The sequence below is a fragment of the Primulina eburnea genome, chromosome 1 (genome assembly GCF_022965805.1).
Source record: "Primulina eburnea isolate SZY01 chromosome 1, ASM2296580v1, whole genome shotgun sequence".
Classification (NCBI taxonomy): Eukaryota; Viridiplantae; Streptophyta; class Magnoliopsida; order Lamiales; family Gesneriaceae; genus Primulina; species Primulina eburnea.
Window position 1 is genome coordinate 1680159 of NC_133101.1, and position 21373 is coordinate 1701531.

Here is a 21373-nt window from a genome sequence, read left to right on the forward strand (position 1 = left end):
AAAAAATTGGACCCCCCCTTGAGATATGAGCTCTGGAGGTACAAGTAGACGATGAAGATGTATATACATGCGTGTGTGTAGCCATTACTTAGCCTTGGTCCATTGCTTTAGAGAATAATTTTTTTAAGACAAGTTTATGATTGAGTGAATATTTTACGGACAAATTTAACAAAATTCAAAAAATGATTCCACAAAATATAGTGAGTCTATGATATACCGAAAATTTTATTCCCGGTGTGCTTGCATAAGATGTTCGTTCGCTTGAACATCGATCTCATTGCAAAATAAAAACAAAAAAAACTGATATATTATTTTTGTTTTAAAATGTGATGTTTACACGAACATCTTATACATTAACAAAAATTAAGAATGTTACTTTCGTGTAGCGTAGATTTATTGGACTAAAACAATACCCTAAGGCTGCGTTTGGTTTAGAGGATAAAATAATGAAATGATTAAGAGAGAAATGATAAAAAAAATGATTGAAGTAGAAATATAATATATAATGATAAATAATTTTATGTTTGGTATCATTGATAAGAATGTGATAATTAATATTTTTGTGATGAATTGACAAAATTGTCCTTCCATTTGTGCGTCGGCGGTTGGCGGCGGCGAGGTCGGCCGACGGCGTTGGTCGGCCGGAAGCGGCAGCGGCAGTCGGCGGCAGGGGTTGGCGGTGGACGGTCGTTGGAAGGAAGTGGTGGTGAGTTTGGATTTAGAAGAATGGTAAAATTGAAAAAATTGGATGGATTAAAAGTGAGATAAATAATCCTAGGAGGTGAATAGATATTATTTTAACCTATCTAATATAACGTAATCATTCACAAAAAAAAGTACAAACGACTGATTAGATATATTAAAAAAGAATAAACTCACCTAATCAAGGAAACCCGACGCTGTCTAAACATACAAATTATGGAAGGATGGTTTGGCATTGGAAAGTGAAATGCATTTAAATGCTGCACTGACTATCTCACCAACTATTTTGTGCTACCTTTCAGATTCATAATTCTCTCCCAAAAAAAAAAAAAACATTTACTAGATAATCATTAAATCGTTCAGATACAGGTAAATTAATTAACAACTATAACGCATAAATATGATAATTACTATACAAAGTATTTAAACTCCACTGATCATTGTATAACGGTGTTTGCATCAAATATGACATGAAATTATGAGAATAAAATTTATTTTGTTGAGATCGACTGAAGAGTAAGTAGGACAGATGGATCATCCTTTCTGTCAAAACAGGTAAAAATATGTTGCCGAGAGATAGCTTGTTGGGTTAGTTCGATTATGGGTGTGTGGGCAGTGCCCACACCCCATATGAGTGGTTGATATTCTATCTCATGGGGAAAAAAAAAATTAAAAAAAATAAAATTGGGCCAGAAAAAATTCTGGTCCTTGGATGTACCCCTGCAGGCACTGCCTGCAGGGATAGGATGAAATAATCCAGCTTGTTGGACCTGTTGTTGCCGAGAGTGAATATTAGGTGATGGGACATTTCATAGACCATTTCCCTCTCCAGGCTTTTCTACTATTCGAAAATTTTATTTCATCATAAACAATTACATGCGATATAATAATAATAATAACAACGATACATCTAGGAATGACCGATTGAGCAAGTTTGCTCATCTAAAATTTTGTGTAGGAACAGATGACATTTTTTTATATTAAAACTCAATCAAATTAAACCACAACAATTTGGAGAAAACAAACAAAATCCTTATACGTGTTCCAAAATGTTATGTCCACGACCTATGTTTTATTTAACTAAATAATTGAAACATACGGGCACAAATGGGGGTTGGAAAAGCCACAGTCACGTGTGGAATCATGCCCACACTTTTAAAAAGTGTCCTAAAATAATTCGATCTTACCATTATCCTAAATTCCAAAGTAAAGAGAATCTCTTAAATAAAGGCTTTATCAAGACAGGCAAAAGTAATGGCTACAAATATATTTTAAAAAAAAAAATAGAAACGAAGCTTATTTAAAAAAAAATAAAACTAGCATACACTAATTGGACCAAGCTCGACATCTGGATTAAGCACCGCCCGAACAACGTCAATGGAATCCGAAAAAAATGCACAAATTGAATAGACCAAGACGCATACAAAAGTCCAACCCAGATGGATTTGAACCAGAGCCCCGCACCTGAAACGGAACCCAGATGCCTAATAGAACAAGCTTGCGCACCACGGACCGACCCTGAGCATCTCTCACCACTACTCCAACGCTAAATTTGTTCCGTTTAATATCAAAATTCGCATCAACATCAAGTCTGAACTGATGTGGCAGAGGTATCCACGAACGATCCGATATTTGTTACACATTAATACCAATAGGAGTACACACCAATCTATATTTTCAGACATTTTCCAACAACATATAAGCACAATCTACATAGATTCCATGCTTCTGTCCCCAAAGAATGATTTTGTATCTTGCAAATCTCATGCCAAATTGCCCAACAAATCTCATCTTGCCTAAAGATCTTAGATATATATAGCACAATAAAAAAAGCATCATGACTCTTGATCACCAAGACCGAGAATATACCCCGCAATATCTTCAGTAGTTTGAATGAAGGTCCTAGGACTAATGATCAAAATGAATCACCTGTCCTGACGTTTTCTTATATTTCTGAATGGAGCGACGGCCACTTAAAATGTCTTCTCTAGTCGCACCAAAAAAATTAAGCTATCATCCACAAAGAATTATTAAAAATAACAGGACAAGAATTCGTCATTTTAACTTGCTTGAACAACCTTTGTTCCACCGTTTTTTGATAAAAGATGTGAGAACCCTTAAGCACCTAAAGAACAAACATATAGGGGGAAAGGGATCACCTAATCTTAGGCCCCTCTTCGATTGTATTGTACCAAAGATGGATTGATTGATACAAACGAACTATACACATACGAACTATTTGACTGTAGTAAAACATCTCATTGTCAAATTGACCCAAGAACAAAGACAAAGCTTTTATTACAACAAAAGTATAGCGAAAAAGGTATTCTGATTCCCGAAGCCCTTATCTTTGTTACAAAATTTCAGGGATATTTCATTTATTCAATGAGTCACGTCCGACTTTTCAAGCCGTGAAATGCATATATCATTAGATTAATCTTTAAGACGATGCCCCGAGATAGCATCGAATCACCCGTGTTATTTTCTCGTGGAACCCTTTTCAAATTTCTCCATTTCTTTTGTTTTGCAGAAAAGATGAACGATTCTTGATGCCCATCAGCTGTTTCAAAAAAACAAAAGAGTCATTCCCCGGACTCAAACAATCACAAATCCAAGGAAACATTTTCACCCATCGTGTAATAGACTTTTTAACTAGGATGAATCCAACGGTTGTGGGAGGTTTGGACAGGATCCAGATCGATGTATAATCCCTTGAACCATTCTTTTCATTCATACTTGGTCCGAGTGAGTCAGTTCAGTTGACTCACTCCTTTACACCACCATCATTTCATGATTACATGGGACATTTCTAAATTCGTTCTTATAGCAGGTTCACAAGACAGAGAGATCGAGTGAGAAAAAAGAATAATATTATATTATATATATATGTACTTAATAATATATATATATATATATATATATGTACTTCATAATATTATATTTATTTTTTAAATATAATGCTAAGGTTCGCGAACAATCGAACAATATAATTTTAGCTTGAATTCGATTCGAAAAATATTCGAACATGTTCGAGTTCGGCTCGAATTCGAACCAAATATTATTCGAACCGGCTCGAAAAGTTCGTGAACGTGTTCGGTTCATTTACACCCTTAGTAGAGACTGAGATAACGCGTGGAAGCTGAAACTAGCGAAGCCTTGTATTTGACAAATAAATAAACAAGATAGAAATGCACAAGCATGCTCACTAACTAGCAATGTCGTGAAGAGAAATATAATTTTCATATTAAATTTATTTTCAACATTAGGTTTTTTTTTGGTTGAGATGGTCTTGAATATTTAATTATGGTTAATGTGATATTGATTCTATGATTTTTGTAATATGATATATTTTCATATTGTTTAGGTTTCCTTGTTGATAAACTTCAAGGTCAAAAATAAGGGGGTAATTTACGCAGAAGCACATACATACTATCGCACTTTTGCACGCCATAAACTTCAAAGAAAACAATCTATAAGGTTGTTGCTGATCGAAAAGTGCCGAATCCATGTGTTGCCGTGATTGTTGGAGACATCTGCAGACATGGGCGGAGCCAGCATATGCCCAGTGTGGGCTGCTGCCTACACTGGGCAAAATTTTTTTTTATATGTTTATATATATATATATATATATATATGTCTAAATTTTTAATTTGTGTATGCTATTATTATATGTTTAGCTGTCTATATTGATCTAATTTTCTTTTAATAATTTGTAGACCCAAATTTTAGACTTAATTTTTTTACTTGTTATTAGTATCTAACACTCTATATAGCCTTCTGTATGTGTTTTTTTTCTCGAGTCACAAACTTCATATACTTTGAGTAACAATCATTCCAATTCATTTTAATTACTGCTTAATCTTTCATAATCTCTAAAAAAATCCATAATGTTACCAAATTTTAGGCTCGTTGTTTCGTTCAATGTTTGTCGATCATTCAATTGTTTTATAATTTTATGTTTTTTCCAATCGATAATGAATTAATGCATATTTTTCGAACGTATATTTTATATCATATTTTGTTTTGATTTCGGATTTTGTACACGTCATTGTTCCTCATTTTTCTGACGTTTTCCCATCAATTATCAATGCTACTGGCTGTGCGTAACTTGTGTTCAAACTTTATGACACATTATTTTTAGCTGTCGATTAATTATTGCTCTATTTTTTGCTTTATTAATTATAATATATGGTTGCCTACGCTGAACCAAGATCCTGGCTCCGCCCCTGTCTGCAGACAACAACTGTGAAGGAGTTGGCTGAAGATTTGTTTTTTGTTGCTCTAGTTTTGGCATCGTGTTTTACTTCCTCTTATACTGTTTTAATGTGGTTTTTTGTTTTAGGAAGTGTTTGATTTTCTCAACGTATTTAAGAGATTGATTTTTGATTAAAATCACTAGTGTTAGTTTTTGTGTAAATTCGTTGGTTTTCTAGTGATTATTTTTGCCCCGAGGCACCGAATACTTGTGTAAAATTTATTTCATTTCATCGTATTTACTTAAAGTTAATTTGTGTTACAAAGTCATATATTCCTCTGCATGTTGTCTGATATGTTGTAACATTTCGCATAACACTTAATTTTAATAAACACAAATTTACGGTTTCATACGTTCTTACTTATTTTGTTGTTACACAAAATACATCTAGTACCTTACACTCCCAAGAAAACGATGACTTTAACTTGGAAAATGGATAGGAAAAGTAAGATATTTTTATTGAGAAATCCTGATTTGAAAATCTCAACTTTATATTACAATTTTAAGTGGAAAAAGACCGGTTTCTAAAAAACGATATATGATAGATTTGACTACCAGGTCAAGATAACCATACTCTCAAAGATAGGCAGATTGTGTATTTGCATGACTGAACGAAAAGAAACCAAGAGTCTAGAAACGTCTTTGGCTCTGGACAAAAGAAATAGATAGATTTTATCCTTCAACAACCTTAATGGGAACATATTCCCTGTCATCTAGTAAGATATGAGAAACAAAGTAACTACCAAACGCAACTGATAACTACTAGAGGAGCAGGGAACTAATAATATGTGCCTAATCATCTTTCAGGATCCATCATCTAATATATGTAAACACAAAGAACTTCATTGGCTTGGATGCATCAGTGAAGCATTCTCAGAACAGTTTTTATCCGTTCTAAATCAGGGTGGTTAAGATGAGAGTAAATTTGCCACAGAAATCATGCAGAGAGCTCGGAAGAAAAATAAAGAAATTTCCTAAATAAACAATTTTAATAAACGAAGTGTCTTCGGTGATATTCTATAATGAAAGCATAATCATGTAACATGTAGATGGAGCCATGGAGGAAACCTTTATATTCACCAGGATAAATAAAGCATTCTTACTGATATAACTGAATTGGTTTGGCACAGGTTAAATTTGGTTTTGCTTGAACATGTGGTATCACATTTGTCAAAAGACACTATCTTCGGTTGTTACAAAGCAAAATCAATCAAATAAAACTATAGGACGAGCGGTAAACTAGTTGATCAAGCAACAAAGAACGCAACAAGTCTCACAATAAGAACCTCAAAGACACCATTTGCGTCGTGAAAAAAATAAATATGCACCATTTATTAGAAACAGATTTTATATCCCGCTCACTAATACAAAATACAAATAAGTACCAATCAACCACCAAACTCAAACACAGAACAACTATGTATTGATTTTAGAAGCCTGTACAGAGTAATATATGATAAAACCTAGCCTGCAACTCCAAACTCCAGGGGCTTCTCTCAAATTATAGTCACTATTACAAAATACCCATATACTTCAGATCACCTAGTGCTGTGACCATTCGATACTCTTGATGTCAATCCCATCCTTGTACATTTCATAAAGAGGGCTCATTTCCCTCAACTTCTCCACCTGCTTTACTGTGAGCTCCACCGCCCTATCAATTTCTGCCTCCGTAGTGAACCTTCCGATTCCATATCTAATCGAGGTATGCGCCATATCCTCATCAACTCCCAATGCCCTCAACACATATGACGGTTCCAAACTCGCACTGGTACAAGCGCTGCCACTCGAGACAGCCACCTCTTTCAGCCCCATCAACAAGCTCTCACCTTCCACAAAAGCGAAGGACAAGTTCAAATTCCCCGCATACCGGCTCTGCTCACTTCCGTTCACAACTACCCCTTCTAACTTCGTCCTTATACCATTCAATAACCGTTCCTGCAACGCCCTTATCCTTTTCTCATCATACTCCATTTCCTTCATTGCTAGCTCACACGCAGCACCAAACCCAACAACCAAAGGTGTAGGGACAGTTCCACTCCTTATCCCCCTCTCTTGTCCACCCCCATTCATTTGTGGTTCCACTCTAATTCTCGGCCTTCTTCTCATGTACAATGCCCCAATGCCCTTAGGCCCGTAAATCTTATGACCACTCAAAGACATTAGACTAATATTCATCCTGTCCACATCAATGGGAATCTTCCCCAATGCCTGTGCAGCATCAGTATGCAGAGGAACATTAAACTCCTTGCACATTTTCCCAATTTCCACCATCGGTTGAATAACACCAATTTCGTTATTAACCATCATTACAGAAACCAAGCCGGTATCAGGCCGAATGGAAGCCCGGAGCTTTTCCAAATCTACAAGCCCGTCGGACTTTACTGGAAGATAAGTAACCTCAAACCCCTCATGCTGTAAATGACGGCAGGAATCCAATACACATTTATGTTCGGTCTGGGTCGTGATAACGTGACGCTTCTTCTCTTTGTAAAAGTGCAGAACACCCTTGATCGAGATATTGTTAGACTCAGTGGCCCCGGAGGTGAAGATTATTTCTTTTGGCGAGGCGTTGATCAGGGCAGAAACTTGGGCTCGGGCCGCCTCGACAGCCCGTTCCGATTCCCACCCGTAAAGGTGGGTGCGGGAGTGAGGGTTCCCGAATTGGGAAAGATAATATGGTAGCATAGCATCCAGAACTCTAGGGTCCACAGGAGACGTTGCCTGCATATCTAGATAGAGAGGTCTCCCGGATATTTTTACGCCTTTCATCGATATCCCGCTTGACTCCTCCTCTAACGGCTCAACGGAAGCTGCGGCTGCGGTGGAAAAATTAAGGCGGATTAAGGGTGTACCATTAAGGATGCTGCGGCGGATGCCGGCGGCGACAAGCTTCGATGCCATGGCGGTGATGAAAGCGGGTTCTGTGGTTATCGTTCGAGCTAATTCTGAAAGTAGTGCTTTGAGGGTTGTACTTAAATAGTTATACAGTACTTCAGATTTATTTGGGAAAAATTATTCGATTTATCTGAAAAAAAGCAAAAGAGTTTTAGTAAAAGTTTAGATATCAGAGTAAAATATTTTAAAAAATATAAGCTAAGAGCTTAAACTGATAATAGGTTGGTTATTTAGTGCTTATATTATATAATATATTATAAAGGATTGGACAGATCCTTTCCTAGTTTATCAATTATGACTGCGCTAATTTATATATAAAAAAAATATAACGTTAAAAATGTTGTTTTGATAAATTGGAAAATTAGATAACTATTGTTCAAGTCTAATCGAAAATGGGTTCCTAAAGAAATTATTTAATACACAAGCCTCGTCTGTACAAAATGATCGTAAAATTCACTTTCATGCCTCAAAATAGAATATCTACTTTTTATCGTCAATGAATTGGGGAATAAAAAATTATAATTATAGTACCATCTTTATAAGTCTACACTTATTGATGAGGTAAATTTTAAGGCTCTGTTTCGTATGTGTGATGAGATAAATAAATTATTAGTAATTAGAATTATTAAAAAGTGAGATATATAGATTTATAGTATGGTGGGATAAATAACATTGTGTTTGATATGATTTTAAAATGATGAATTAATTTTGTAAATATTATTGTAATGACCAAAATATCTTAAATATTAATTAAATATATATTCTTAAAATAATTGGATGGATAATTAAATATTTATAATTATAATTTACATTTATTAAAATAAATTTAAATATATTTATTATAAATATATTTGTAAATATGCTTTAATTAATAATTAAGATAGTAATAATATTTTGAATATTAATTTTGTTGTTAAATAAATTTTAGTAATAACTAATATTATTGTTTTTTTAAAAATAATTATAAATTACTTAAAATAATTGAATAGATAATTAAATATTTATAATTATTATTCATATTTGTTAAAATTAATTTAAGTATATTTATTAGAAATATATTTGAAAATATTACGATAATCATTAAATAAAATAAATTAAAATTTAATAAATATTTATTTTCATAAAAAAATTAATTAACAAGATTACAAATTTATAAAAATTTAATTTAAGATAGAGTTGCATTCAATTTATTTTTTTTAAAATGATGAAAAATAATAAAAATATATGAAATTAATTTATAAAAAAATTATAATAAAAATTTAAATATTATATTAATTATTAATTTTCACTAATTTTAATTTTCAATTATATTGAAGAAGACAATTCAAAAATATTATGGTCAATATACAATCTTATCATTATCACTATTCAAGAATTATAGATTATCACACCTTTTGAGGTGTTATTTAATCACACAAATAACATAAATGTTGAGGGCTTTCAATCATAATCAAGTACATGCAGACTAAATAAAAAATGAACCAAATGTGAGATATCATTCTCTTATCATGGCTACTAAACATAGTCTAATTCTGTTATAAAAATATTTAAAATAAGTATGGCAAAAAATTATTTTTTTTATTACACAAAAAATTTAAATTGATAAAATTTATCAGATATGAGATATTTTTAAAAATTAAATATGGAAAATTTACTATCTCGTTCTCGAGATTGAATCTTTGGATCTTTTCTGTACATGGGCATTAGTTGAATTATCTTGCCCTTTTCCTACCAACTTTTCTTGCAAATCCAACATCTTTTGTCGACAGAAAATAGTAGGAAATTGAATCTTTTAGGAGCGCAACAGAACTCCAATCTGTTTCCAACCCATGAAGGCAACTCATCATGTTTCAGCAATTAGCTCATAGCAATCAGAGAACTAAAGGGTTTAAAGTGAAGCATGTTGTGCAGCTTTGTTTGTTGATTGGAGTCTGCATCTGGTTGCTTTACCCAGTGCAGCACTCCCATGGCAAGAACGCGTCTGATCGCGAGAACAGGAAAGTTTCGGATAAGATAAAAGGGTGGGAATGAGATCTTGAACTTGGGAAGGAAAAATCTTCATCCGAGGACAAATGGAGATACAGATCCGCGTCTGATAATGATGGTAATACGACTGAAGATACTGCAGGCAAGGAAACTAGCAAAATCTGTGGATGGTACGAGGGGGGCACAAAACAGGAGGAAATGAAAGGAGAACATAAGGGTGACGCTGGAGATATGGAGAGCGATGAAATAGATTACCATATTTGGTAATCATGATCTATAGATTACCATATTTGGTAATCATGATCTAATTATTTCGTATAGATTATTACTATGTCATAAATCGTCCCAAATTTTGGGAAATTAGCAATTAAACTTTGTTGATCAAGTGATTAGCATCTCATTACCCGATCTTGTGCTCAAGACTTATTATTTGTTTGAATGGTTGGGAGCAAGGAAAAATAAGTTGCAAGTTGAAATGGATTTTATTTCGCTGTCTGAATAAGGAAAAGTAGTACAAAAGAAACCAAGAAAAAGAACAATCTCACTGAATTCCAGAAGAGTAGAACTTCTAGTTTCAGAGACCTTCGCCATAATTTTCGAATACCAGTTCCGTTTGGACATCACAAGTTTACATACATTATATAAATGCACTAAACCATTCATTATTCCTCGAATTTGCGTTCAATCGACATAGAGCAATCAATGCTCCTTCACCTCAAAAAGGCCATCTGGACCTGCATTCACAAAATGTATGTTGAAAAAAACGTGAACGGTGGTTGTTCAGCAGTTTCAGGGTACAACGTAAAAAAGACTTAATTTATTTTATAGCGTAGATGTTAATTAAAATTTAATCTAATGCTCATATTCAAGTATTGTAAGCACGAACCACGTACTGAAATTCTATTATGTTGAAAGGATAGTGATAAGTATTGATTGAAAATTTGTAGTCGTGATTCAAGAATCCACTAAACTAGACATGCTTTTCAAACTGATCGCGTTGATACTATAATTGTGATAGGATCATTTAAAGATAACTTGATACAGTTAGTGATGACTGTATTTAGGAAAGGCATGCATCCTTTGTAATTGATTAGCTTCAATAAATAGACTACAAGATTCTACCTCAATTATCCCATAATATGGCTACCTAGTTTATATGGACCATGCAAAAAAAAAAAAACTCAAAATTGCATCGGTCCTGTTGGATGGAAAGTATGCTAACTTAGTCCAAAAGGGTGCAATGCAGATGCTTGTTTCATAACACTTGTAACATTATTAATCTTTTCAATGAGTTAACAATCATCCTATACCACAGGTAATCTGCTTCTTCCAATAGGTATGAGTAGTATTTTCCACAAATTCACTTCCTCTTTATTTTCCACAGCTATGTTGTTGACATTATTTCTCATTCAACACAACTATATAGATAGTGAAGAAAAACAAGACTACCAAGGAAAGGTGTACAGTATGCGAACAAAAAAGCAAGGAGTTGAATTCACGTTTAAATGCTTTAGCAAAAAAAAAGTAGCAAAATATTGATAATATCCTCATAAGAAACATTCGGCAATCACACGAATACTTAAGCTAGAGATTTTGATGAAGTTGCTTATTGTTGTTTAGAATTTGAGTGGTTGGAAAATCAGTGAAATCACAGAAAAAATGAGTGCAGTAACTTCCGAAATTTCCAGTGTAGTAACAACGGCAGCGAGATTGTTTATCTTTAAACATTAAAAAAGTTAACATCAGAAAGAAGTAAGCAACTTATTCCACAAAATACCATTTGAACGAAAAAATGTGATAGATCAGAAGACTAAGAAGCCATTTAGACCAGTTGCTGCGAGATCGAAAAATAGGAAAAAAAAGTTAATTCTACTAACATTTTTAGATCATGAAAGAGATGCTCCTTAAAACTCAATTGTAACAACAACATTGACGAAAAACTGGCAGTCTTTTCCAAATCATAATTACTACAGCGCAGCACTACAAAATTCAATTTTGGTTGGAGTTTTTTCACATCGGTAATGTTCATAACATTACTTGCTCATAGATGAAATACATACAGCTAGTTGGAACACCAAAAAGTAACATAGAAAATTAGAAACTTCCAAACCAATAAAAATAAGAACAAAGATAGTAATATTGAAAGAAACTGACCCCAGGGAAACTCCTTGTTACGAATGTGCAAGTATGGGTATGACTGCACCGCAAAGTTAAAATCACATCAGAAACACTGAAAGAAGTTCCGCGGCATTAAAATTTAATGCCGGTAAGTTCTTCATCAAAATATCGATTATACGCAATCTTCAATACAAAAAACAAAAATTTCTACGTTTTCATCAAGGGAAAAAGTGCTTACCAGGGGCTCATCAAAGTGATGATGACCCTTGGAAAGGTTATAGATGGCGAGAATGGTGCATGTTGCTATTCCTGCGTAAGTTATCTTCTCCCACTTTGAAGCCTCAGCTGTATAATTCCAAAACAATAAAATAAAATCACTGCAAACAGAAAATTGTTCAGATATTTTCCATCGTATCCTCGCATTTAAATCAATTTCACGAGTAGCCCCACATCTGAACATATATAAACAATACCGGATACAAATTGTAATCGAGAAACCTAATACATACGCGAACGAAAAAGCCAATAAGCATGGATAGATTAACCTTTATTAGATCTCCCAACAATTTTTCCAAAAACTGTTCATTCCAGGTGTAACGTGTCAGGTTGGACGATTGTCATTCCAACGTGTTTATATACTCAATCATACATATCTTAGGAAACTATTATTGTTAAGATTAGAACTTGGACCTAACTCAATCTCAATCCCAAAAGCTAGCTCTGGGGCGTGGAATTTACAAATGATCCAATTATGAGCAGAACGGGTGGCGTCCAACACATAACGGTGAAACTCGGGCTCTGATACCATGTTAAAGATTGAAACTTGGACCTATCCTCAACCCCAAAAGCCCCAAAAGCTAGCTCAAGAAGGGAGGATTGTCCAAGCCAATATATGTCACTCAAAGGTTATTTATCCCACCGATGTGGGACAATTAACAATTATCAATGGTCACCCAGAATTCGGTTAACTTTGGATATCTTATATAATGAGGTCTCCAAAAGAAGATATAAAAGCTCCAAAGTTCGTATTAGATTCGAGGATGACTTTAGAAATTTCCTAGGATGTGTGGTTCGAACATAAGAACATTGGAAAGACTCATTTCTAGTACAATGAGACAGTAGTCGAACATGGACGTCAGACCAGTAATACAAATTTTAATATACACACAATTCTCTAATTACCAGCTTCATCGTGGTGGGAAGACGAGGAAAAAGACTTTTTCGGAACGGGGGAGGCGCGTGGGGCAGGTGCGCGGCCGCGGAAGGCGGAGCGGAGACCAGATCTCACTAGTGCGGTCGCCATTTCTGTTTCTACTAGCGGTTTTCGGCTGAATTTAGCTCTTCTGAAATTTCGTCAGCCCCTAACAGAACGATTATCTAATTTTGGAATAAATTAGTCATTTTTTTGGCTATGAGAAATTATTTATTTCAACATTTATTATTCATTGTTTAAATTATAAAATTATCAGAACATATTTTATATGAGTTTATTTCATTCTTAATGTTAATATAATATGCCATACGTATATATAAACATATATATATATTTATATGCGTGTGTGTGATTATACGTATGTTACAAACAAAAATTTCGAACCTATTTTATATAGCAAAAACTTGTGTATCGAAATCAAGTGGGACTATTTTCGTTAGTCATTCTTTTATATTTTTACAAAAGTAGTTTAATTTAACTAATCTAATTAAACCTATATTTTCATGATGATGATGATTATTAATTACACTAAATAACAATAATTTCATTAGTAATTAATAAACATCAATAATTATTATTTATTATTTAATAATAATAATAATAATAATAATAATAATAATAATAATAATAATAATAATAATTTTATTATTATTATTATTTTTTTTTTTTTTTGAGCAGCTATTATTTTATTTTTTAGTTAAAATGATTTGATTATTAAATATAATTTCATTAAATTTTTTTTTTTTTATATCAATCGTCGAAATGGAATAAAGTTACTACTTCATTTATATTTTTATTTCATTCCAAAGTGATTATACTCGTACTTTATTCCATTATAATGTATCATTCATATTCTAAGCATTATCACGGGTATTTAACAATCTTCTAAAAAACATGATTAAACGTGGATTAAAAGCAAAATGTGATGAAAATGTTATAATTCAGAGGAAAAAAAGTTATATTTATGTTGACTGCATTAAATGTGATTAATCGTGATTAATCATGTATTTTTTTCAAAATTTAAATTAACTTATTTAAAAATAAAACATTTTCAATTTCCATCAACTAAAAACTCTAAAAAAAATATGATTCTCCTCAAGACAAAAAAACTCAGGGGTCATTATCCCATCAAAACTCTTCCCTTCAATTTTGAGATTTATATATCTAAAATTTTGAATATTTGGGATTACTCTGAAATTTATTATATACTTGTGTATTATTTAGTCATTTATTGGTATGCGATAATTAAAATTTTAATAAAAACTAAAAACATTTTTTAACATTTAATCTAATAGTAAATCTATTTAAAGTTGTAAAATTGAAATGTGGTCTCGAAATTTAATCACATTTCACGTTTTTTTTTAAAACCTTGTATTTAGGCGTATCTTTCTCCAATTATGATTTGAATTTTTGTGAGCCCCAATCCAACGATTTTTACAGGCTTACAGCTGGTGATAATGGGCCGATCTTGGTCCATAATCCAACGCCATACATTGGCCCACTACAGTTGGTTGGCCCGAGTAATCTTAACCCAGTTATCCGAAGTCCGAAGATGGGTTTGGTTTAATGTGATTATTCAAAATATTTGTTTCAATTATGAAAGGATTTTGGATAATATGAATCGATTAAAAGCATTTTGGTGTCGGGTGTGTGGTTGGATCTTCAACATGCACGTTTCAATGAAAAATGTCCGATTTGGTATAACTTTATAATATTTTAATATAAATTTCAAAAAATTATTTGACTTCAAATTATGAAAATTTATGCACCAAAATATAAAAGCAAAATGTGAATTTTTAAATATATATTTTAGTTCAGTTATCAATTTTAGTTAATTTCATCTCAATCTCGTGATTAAATAAAGGGTATATTAAATTTTTATAATTACTTAGTTAAAAAAATCTTTTGTAACATACACATGTTATGAATTAAATAAAAAAAACACACACCAATATATATAAAGACTAAATTTATATTTGTCAAAGATTTTTTTTAATACAAAAATCTAGATGTCTGCTTTCACATGTCCGAGCGAGGCTAATATAGTTATTTAAATCCATAGGTGTCTCCACCATGGTTAATGGAATATATCACAAAACTGACTTGACTGTCTACATACATCTACGAACGCAAAAACTTCATATCTTAGCAGCCAAGAATCCAAGATCTCTGTTCACCTCAGCCAACCAAAAACCACGGGTACGAACACACACACACACACACACTTCTATTTTACATGGTCCCAAGACTTGGACGAGCTCCTCACTTGGAACTAGTAGGCGAATGATCCTTGATCAATTCGACAACCCTCCTCATAGAAGGTCTACTGGCCGGTAACTCAGCCGTGCACGACAAAGCCACGTTCAAAATCTTCTCCACCTCTTCATATTCAATGGTCGACGAATCCATTCGAGGGTCTAAAAGTTTATCGAAGCAAGTTTTGTCTATTGTGCCACTAGCGTTCTCACTTCCTTGTTCGGAAGATGCAAAAGCCATCTCCATTGCCCACCTAACAATGTTCTTATTCTCGCCAAATGAAGCGTCGTTTGGCCTTTTTCCAGTTATCAGTTCTAATAAAACGACTCCAAAGCTGTAGACATCGCTCTTTTCTGTAACTTTCATCGTGTAGGCATATTCTGCAAAAAGTTAGAATAAAATATAAGCATGTGTACCAGATGATTTTAAGTTTGAAATTTTGGTTTGACTAAAAATATGGCTAACCCGGCGCTATGTATCCATAGGAACCTGCAACACGAGACATGACTTGATCACTCTGTTGTCCATCTTGTTTCACTATCTTGGCCAACCCGAAATCAGCTAATTTAGGCTTAAACTCTTCATCTATCAAAATGTTATTCGGTTTGACATCTCTATGAACAATCGATGGCACACAATCATGGTGCAAATAAGCGAGCCCCTGAGCTGCTCCTGATGCAATTGCGAATCTCCTTGGCCAATCCAAATACCTCCCATGCTTCTCGTCATTCAACATGTCTCCTAAACTCCCATTCTTCATATAATCATACACCAACACTTTAATATCCTCGCCCATGCAACTAAACAACAGTCTTACAATGTTCGCATGTCGTATTCTACCCAACGTCTCCACCTCCGAGCGGAACACCTCCTCCGATTCTGCTATACGGTGCATGCCCCAAAGCCTCTTGGCAGCAACCGTCAGCCCACTTTTCAGCTTGACCCGATAGACACGCCCTGACCCACCAGATCCAATAAGATTCTCATCTCTTAAGGCTGCGAACACGTCCTCTTCATTCAACCCAATCCGTTGGAACGATGTGATTTTCCAAGATTTCTTCCTTTTACCAAAGGTAATTAACTTCTTGGTCTTGATCAAGAGCCAAAGTAAAACCACCAGTATCAATGCAAGAACTGAGAGAATTCCCACTAGTACAAAGTTCACGTGTTTGGATCTCGAGCAAGGAGGAAGCGGCCCAAGATCCGGGCTACACAAATCTGGGTTCTCCATTAGACTTGGGAGAAAAAACTTGGTATCGAAACCAAGTGGAACTTTCCCTTGAAGCCTATTATACGAGACATTGAACTCATTGAGTTTCAGATTCGTCAGCGATACCGGAATCTCCCCAGTGAATGAGTTGTGGGAAAGATCCAAGAGTGTTAGCACTGGCAGACTCCCTATTTCTGCCGGAATATTACCTGAAAAATGATTGTCTGATAAATCCAACTGTGTTAACTCTGTCCAATCCCCAACACCTTTCGGAATTTCGCCAGTGAACTGATTTTTTTGAATGTGAAACTCCTGTAAATTGGTCAGTTGATACATACACGAGGGGAGATCACCAAAAAACTGGTTCCTACTGCAATCCATTTTCCTAAGCTCTTGCAAACCGCAAATTTCGACAGGAAACTTGCCTGAAAAATTGTTGCCTGAGATCAGCAATTGTTCTAGCCCTTTGGCATTTGAAATCGACGGAGGGAAAGAACCTTGTAACTTGTTATCTGTCAGCTCAACCAGCACAAGCCCACTAATACCCCAGAATCCATCTGGTACCGCTCCTGAAAGTTCATTTTCTTGAATTCTCACATACGTTAAACTACTGCATTCGCCGTATGATTCAGGGATCGTGCCTGAAATTCTGTTCCCAAAGAGTATCAAACGATTAAGCGTCTTCTTGTAACATAAATTCCGAGGTAACGGGCCATCCAAATTGTTATTAGATACATCGATTTCTTCCAAATCCGAGTTCATACCCATGAATTCGGGCAAAGAACCTGACAAGTTGTTATTAAACAGCCTCAGATCGATAAGATTTGGGTTTAAAGCTAAAACCTCTGGAATTTCACCTTCCAAGAAATTGTCACTGAGTTGTAAAGATTCCAACTGAAGACCCGCCAAACTTTCAGGTATTTTTCCGGTAAGATTATTACCCGAGGCGTCAAACTGCCGCAACGAAGTAAGATTGGAAAACGTGTCTGGCAATTCTCCCGATAGTTGATTACCAAATAGTTCAATCACTTCGACGCTTTTCACTCCAGCAATACTTTCTGGTATGTTTCCTTGGAGATTATTCGCTGACAAATCCAAGGTTTTGAGAGAAACAAGATTTCCAATAGAGACCGGGATTTTCCCGACAAGGTTAGAATACGAGAGAACCAGAATCTGAAGATTTCTGAGGCTTCCTATGATTTCCGGCAATGGGCTGGAAATAAAGGGATTTCCAGACAACACTAACTGAGTTAATCCAGTTAAATTGAACAAGAAATCCGGAATCGACCCGTTCAACAGATTTGAACCCAGAGACAAAAAACCGAGTCTTGGAAAGTTGGCAAAACTTGCGGGAATTTCACCTGAAAAATTGTTGAGGGACAAATCCAAGACCGTCAGATTCAGAAACTCCACCGGGAACTCCGGTAACTCGCCGACAAAATAATTCGCCGACAGATTAAGAGAAAAAAGATGAGAACACAGTGAAATGGAATCGGAATCAATGCTCCCGCCGAGGCTATTGGATGACACGTCCATGTTCCGGAGAGTAGAAATCCGGCAAAAATCCGCCGGGAAATTCCCTGAAACATTGATATCAGATAGCTCGATGGAAACCACGCTGATATTCTGCCGGTCGCAAGAAATGCCCGTCCAACTGCACGGCGCATTCCTGACCGACCCGACCCAGTCGTCGAGCTTCCTCAACGGGTCGTGGAGTTGGCTGTTCTTCACGCGGAGAAGAATCTCTGCGTCTCTGTTGGATGAATCCGCAGTGTGTATGAAAATGGCAAGTATGAAAAACAGAAGCTGGATTTGATTTCCCCCACGACTACTCATTTTGTTACAGGTACAGCAAAATGAACTGAGTTCAACAGATGACTTACACAACGAAATCGAAGGTCTGTGATTTGCTATCAAGTTCTAAAAAATACTGAAAGCGGTGAAAATGCTGTTTATGGATAGAAATTAGAGTGGTGAAAATATTGTTTGGGCATGGAGAGTGATAATACAGTGAAATCTACTGAGATTGTGAGTTCCCATGATTAATACAATCTATCCAATTGGAAAAAAAGTCAATGGAGATGATGCGATACTGTGAATATTTCCTACAAGTGGTAAAACGGTAAAATTTAGGAATTCAATAGTTTGAACAGTTGGAGTAATTTTTTTTCTATTTCTGAAAAGTATTTGCGATATCTTTAGATTTGTCCTAATAAGTTCTCAATATTATTACTCCAATATCTATTATATTAAGAATAATCCACGTCATCTTCTGACTCTGTTTTATGTTTTGTTTGGTAAATGTTCAAATTTTGATTTTGTCAAGGTAAATTAGGTTATGTTTTAATTTTTTTTTTCATCTTTTTGTTTTAACATTGTCCAATGTCGCGTTATTAATCTATTAGAATACCAAAAACTAAAACTTATAATAATTTAAATTATCAAAAAACAAAAAACAAATCTAGAGGACACACAAATAAAATATTTTATTACGAATGAATAAGATATTGAGAAATTGTTGAATATATATATATATATATATATATATATATATATATATATATATATAGAGCACTGATACTATGCATATTTTTTTCTTTACACATCTGTGGGCGTCTGTCTACGTGGCATGCTCACAACCACACAAAATTTTTTGTTTTGTTTTTTTAAAAAATGACTGACCAATCATGCACCGCCACGTAAATGGTGCTCATGATGCCCTGCACACCTGGTGTGCAGGGTAACAAATTAGTGTGTGTGTATATATATATATATATATATATATATATATATATATATATATATATATATAGTTTTGATCTCCTGTAAACCTACCGTGTACACCTATGTGAGCATCGATGAGGTGTCACTCACTTATTGGATGTGATGAAATATAAAAAAATTGCGCATCTAATGGATGAGTGACACCTCATCGGTGCTCACATAGGTGTACACGATAGGTGTGCAGCATATCAAAATTATTATATAATATCAGTATATATATATATATATATATATATATATATATATATATATATATATATATATATATATATAACCTGAGCTTTTGACACATTCAATATTTGTGATACGTATAAAAACAAAAAAATAAGTAAGTTTTTTAAAAAATTAATAATACTTGTAAATATCGAGTAAATTTGATTTAATGTGACTAGCATGTGATGCGCAAAATCTAAGATGGTTGTTAGGAGCCAATACAAGTGAGAAATGTCCGTCATTATTAAATCCAGAGACGAATAGTAGGAATCTATGTCGTAACTAGAGAAGTGAATTGGATTGTAATTGGAATATATCCCTAAAATCAAATTCCACTTTTAGATCATAAATTTTTTATGAGACCGTACACGAGTCAGATCATAAATTTTTTTATAAGACCGTACACGAGTCAGTTTTACGAGATGTGTCTTTTATTTGAGCTACTCATAAAAAAATATTACTTATTTTTATAAATATGGATAGAGTTGTTTCGTCTTATATAAAATCGTCTACATATATATATATATATATATATATATATATATATATATATATAATAAAATTAATAAATTCTGTTTTTTTCTCATGCATCATCATTGCCAATGTGTAAATTAGCCTATGTGTTTTCTTTCAAAAAAATAATTTCAAGAATATTTAAATTTTAAAAATTATTTTAAACTTAATGTAAAAAGCCCAAGTGGTTGGCAGACGTTGCAGCCATGTTGACTGAAGTTTTTTGGTATAGTTGATAAGATGAGCGATCCACATTTCAAAAATAATTCAACAAGCAATCACAGTGCACAACTTCTTTTATATTAATACATCGATACGTGCGTTGTATTTATATAATATTTTATATAATCTATTTAATTTATATTAAATGAACATTAAAATATAAATATAAAAAATATGATAGACTATACTGTTGACATCACAACGCTTGATCTGGTTAGCTAGATGAACCGTAAAATAGTGACGCCAGATTTTAACAAGTAATATTATATTTGTCGGGGACAAGACCGACGATAGGAAAATGATAAGACTGATATCTAATAGATATAAGATAATACCAGCTGATAGACACACACATCTTTGTACTCACTACTCATAGGTCTAGCAGCTTATACTCATTAGCACTCAAGTAGGTGCACTTTGCATTGTTACGAGTATAAAGAAATAAAGTTACACATTAACTAATAACTATAATTTTTAGTGTAGTAATAAACGTTTTATCCTAACAAAAATGTATTTGGATAAAATTATTCTTAAGATAAAGGTATTGCAATGACTCAACTTCGGGACTTTACGATTATTAATCGAACCAAAAGTCGATTCTAATTTTGTTTGGATATTGGTAGATAAAACTACTTTCCCTAACCTTATCTGCCTCGTTATTTTTTAAAATTGCACGGCTAGCTGTCCAATGACGTTTGCAAACATTTTTTTTAATTAAAACAATTTTAAGAAATAAAATTATGGGTACTAATTAATAATTTTGTGGTTTTATGTAGATGAATGTCTCGAGTGGAATCAGTGCTTAGATAAAAAAAAAAAAAAAAAAAAAGGTCTAATATATTGGATTCATGTTTAGTCAGGTTCTCGAAGTTTCTAAAAGACGAAAGACAACACATGAATCTTAGAAATTTCAAAATAATAAATCTTTATTTCTCATGAAAATACTAAAATAATGACGTGAGAACGAAAAATATAGCGTAACACAAATTAATGATGATATGAG

The 21373-nt window shown here is 33.8% G+C and overlaps 3 protein-coding genes across 3 annotated transcripts; all 3 read right to left on the reverse strand.

The window, feature by feature from the left end:
• Window positions 1-6268: 6268 nt before the first annotated feature.
• On the reverse strand, window positions 6269-7936 carry LOC140841939 (cysteine desulfurase, mitochondrial-like). Its single transcript, XM_073209721.1, has one exon. It carries the CDS (start codon window positions 7859-7861, stop codon window positions 6500-6502), a length of 1362 nt encoding a protein of 453 aa, XP_073065822.1. The 5' UTR covers window positions 7862-7936; the 3' UTR covers window positions 6269-6499.
• A 2370-nt stretch (window positions 7937-10306) lies between these two features.
• On the reverse strand, window positions 10307-13329 carry LOC140810125 (cytochrome c oxidase subunit 6a, mitochondrial-like). The gene is made up of 4 exons (XM_073167950.1): window positions 13142-13329; window positions 12198-12304; window positions 11996-12038; window positions 10307-10575 (listed from the first exon to the last, which is right to left on the reverse strand). Exons 1-4 carry the CDS (start codon window positions 13260-13262, stop codon window positions 10541-10543), a joined length of 306 nt encoding a protein of 101 aa, XP_073024051.1. The 5' UTR covers window positions 13263-13329; the 3' UTR covers window positions 10307-10540.
• A 1848-nt stretch (window positions 13330-15177) lies between these two features.
• LOC140842086 (LRR receptor-like serine/threonine-protein kinase HSL2) lies at window positions 15178-18667 on the reverse strand. Its single transcript, XM_073209922.1, has 2 exons — window positions 15894-18667; window positions 15178-15808 (listed from the first exon to the last, which is right to left on the reverse strand). The coding sequence occupies exons 1-2, from the start codon at window positions 18472-18474 to the stop codon at window positions 15435-15437; spliced, it is 2955 nt and encodes a 984-aa protein (XP_073066023.1). The 5' UTR covers window positions 18475-18667; the 3' UTR covers window positions 15178-15434.
• Window positions 18668-21373: the final 2706 nt, after the last annotated feature.

Excerpts from the sequence above, each read along its gene's own strand:
- LOC140842086 (XM_073209922.1), bottom strand. The coding sequence starts at position 18,474 with ATGAGTAGTCGTGGGGGAAATCAAATCCAGCTTCTGTTTTTCATACTT. Across the intron at positions 15,809-15,893 it reads CTATGGATACATAGCGCCGG|AATATGCCTACACGATGAAA; the intron begins GTTAGCCATATT and ends AACTTTTTGCAG.
- LOC140810125 (XM_073167950.1), bottom strand. The coding sequence starts at position 13,262 with ATGGCGACCGCACTAGTGAGATCTGGTCTCCGCTCCGCCTTCCGCGGC. Across the intron at positions 12,305-13,141 it reads TTCCCACCACGATGAAGCTG|CTGAGGCTTCAAAGTGGGAG; the intron begins GTAATTAGAGAA and ends GGAATTATACAG. Across the intron at positions 10,576-11,995 it reads TAACAAGGAGTTTCCCTGGG|GTCCAGATGGCCTTTTTGAG; the intron begins GTCAGTTTCTTT and ends TTGTGAATGCAG.
- LOC140841939 (XM_073209721.1), bottom strand. The coding sequence starts at position 7,861 with ATGGCATCGAAGCTTGTCGCCGCCGGCATCCGCCGCAGCATCCTTAAT.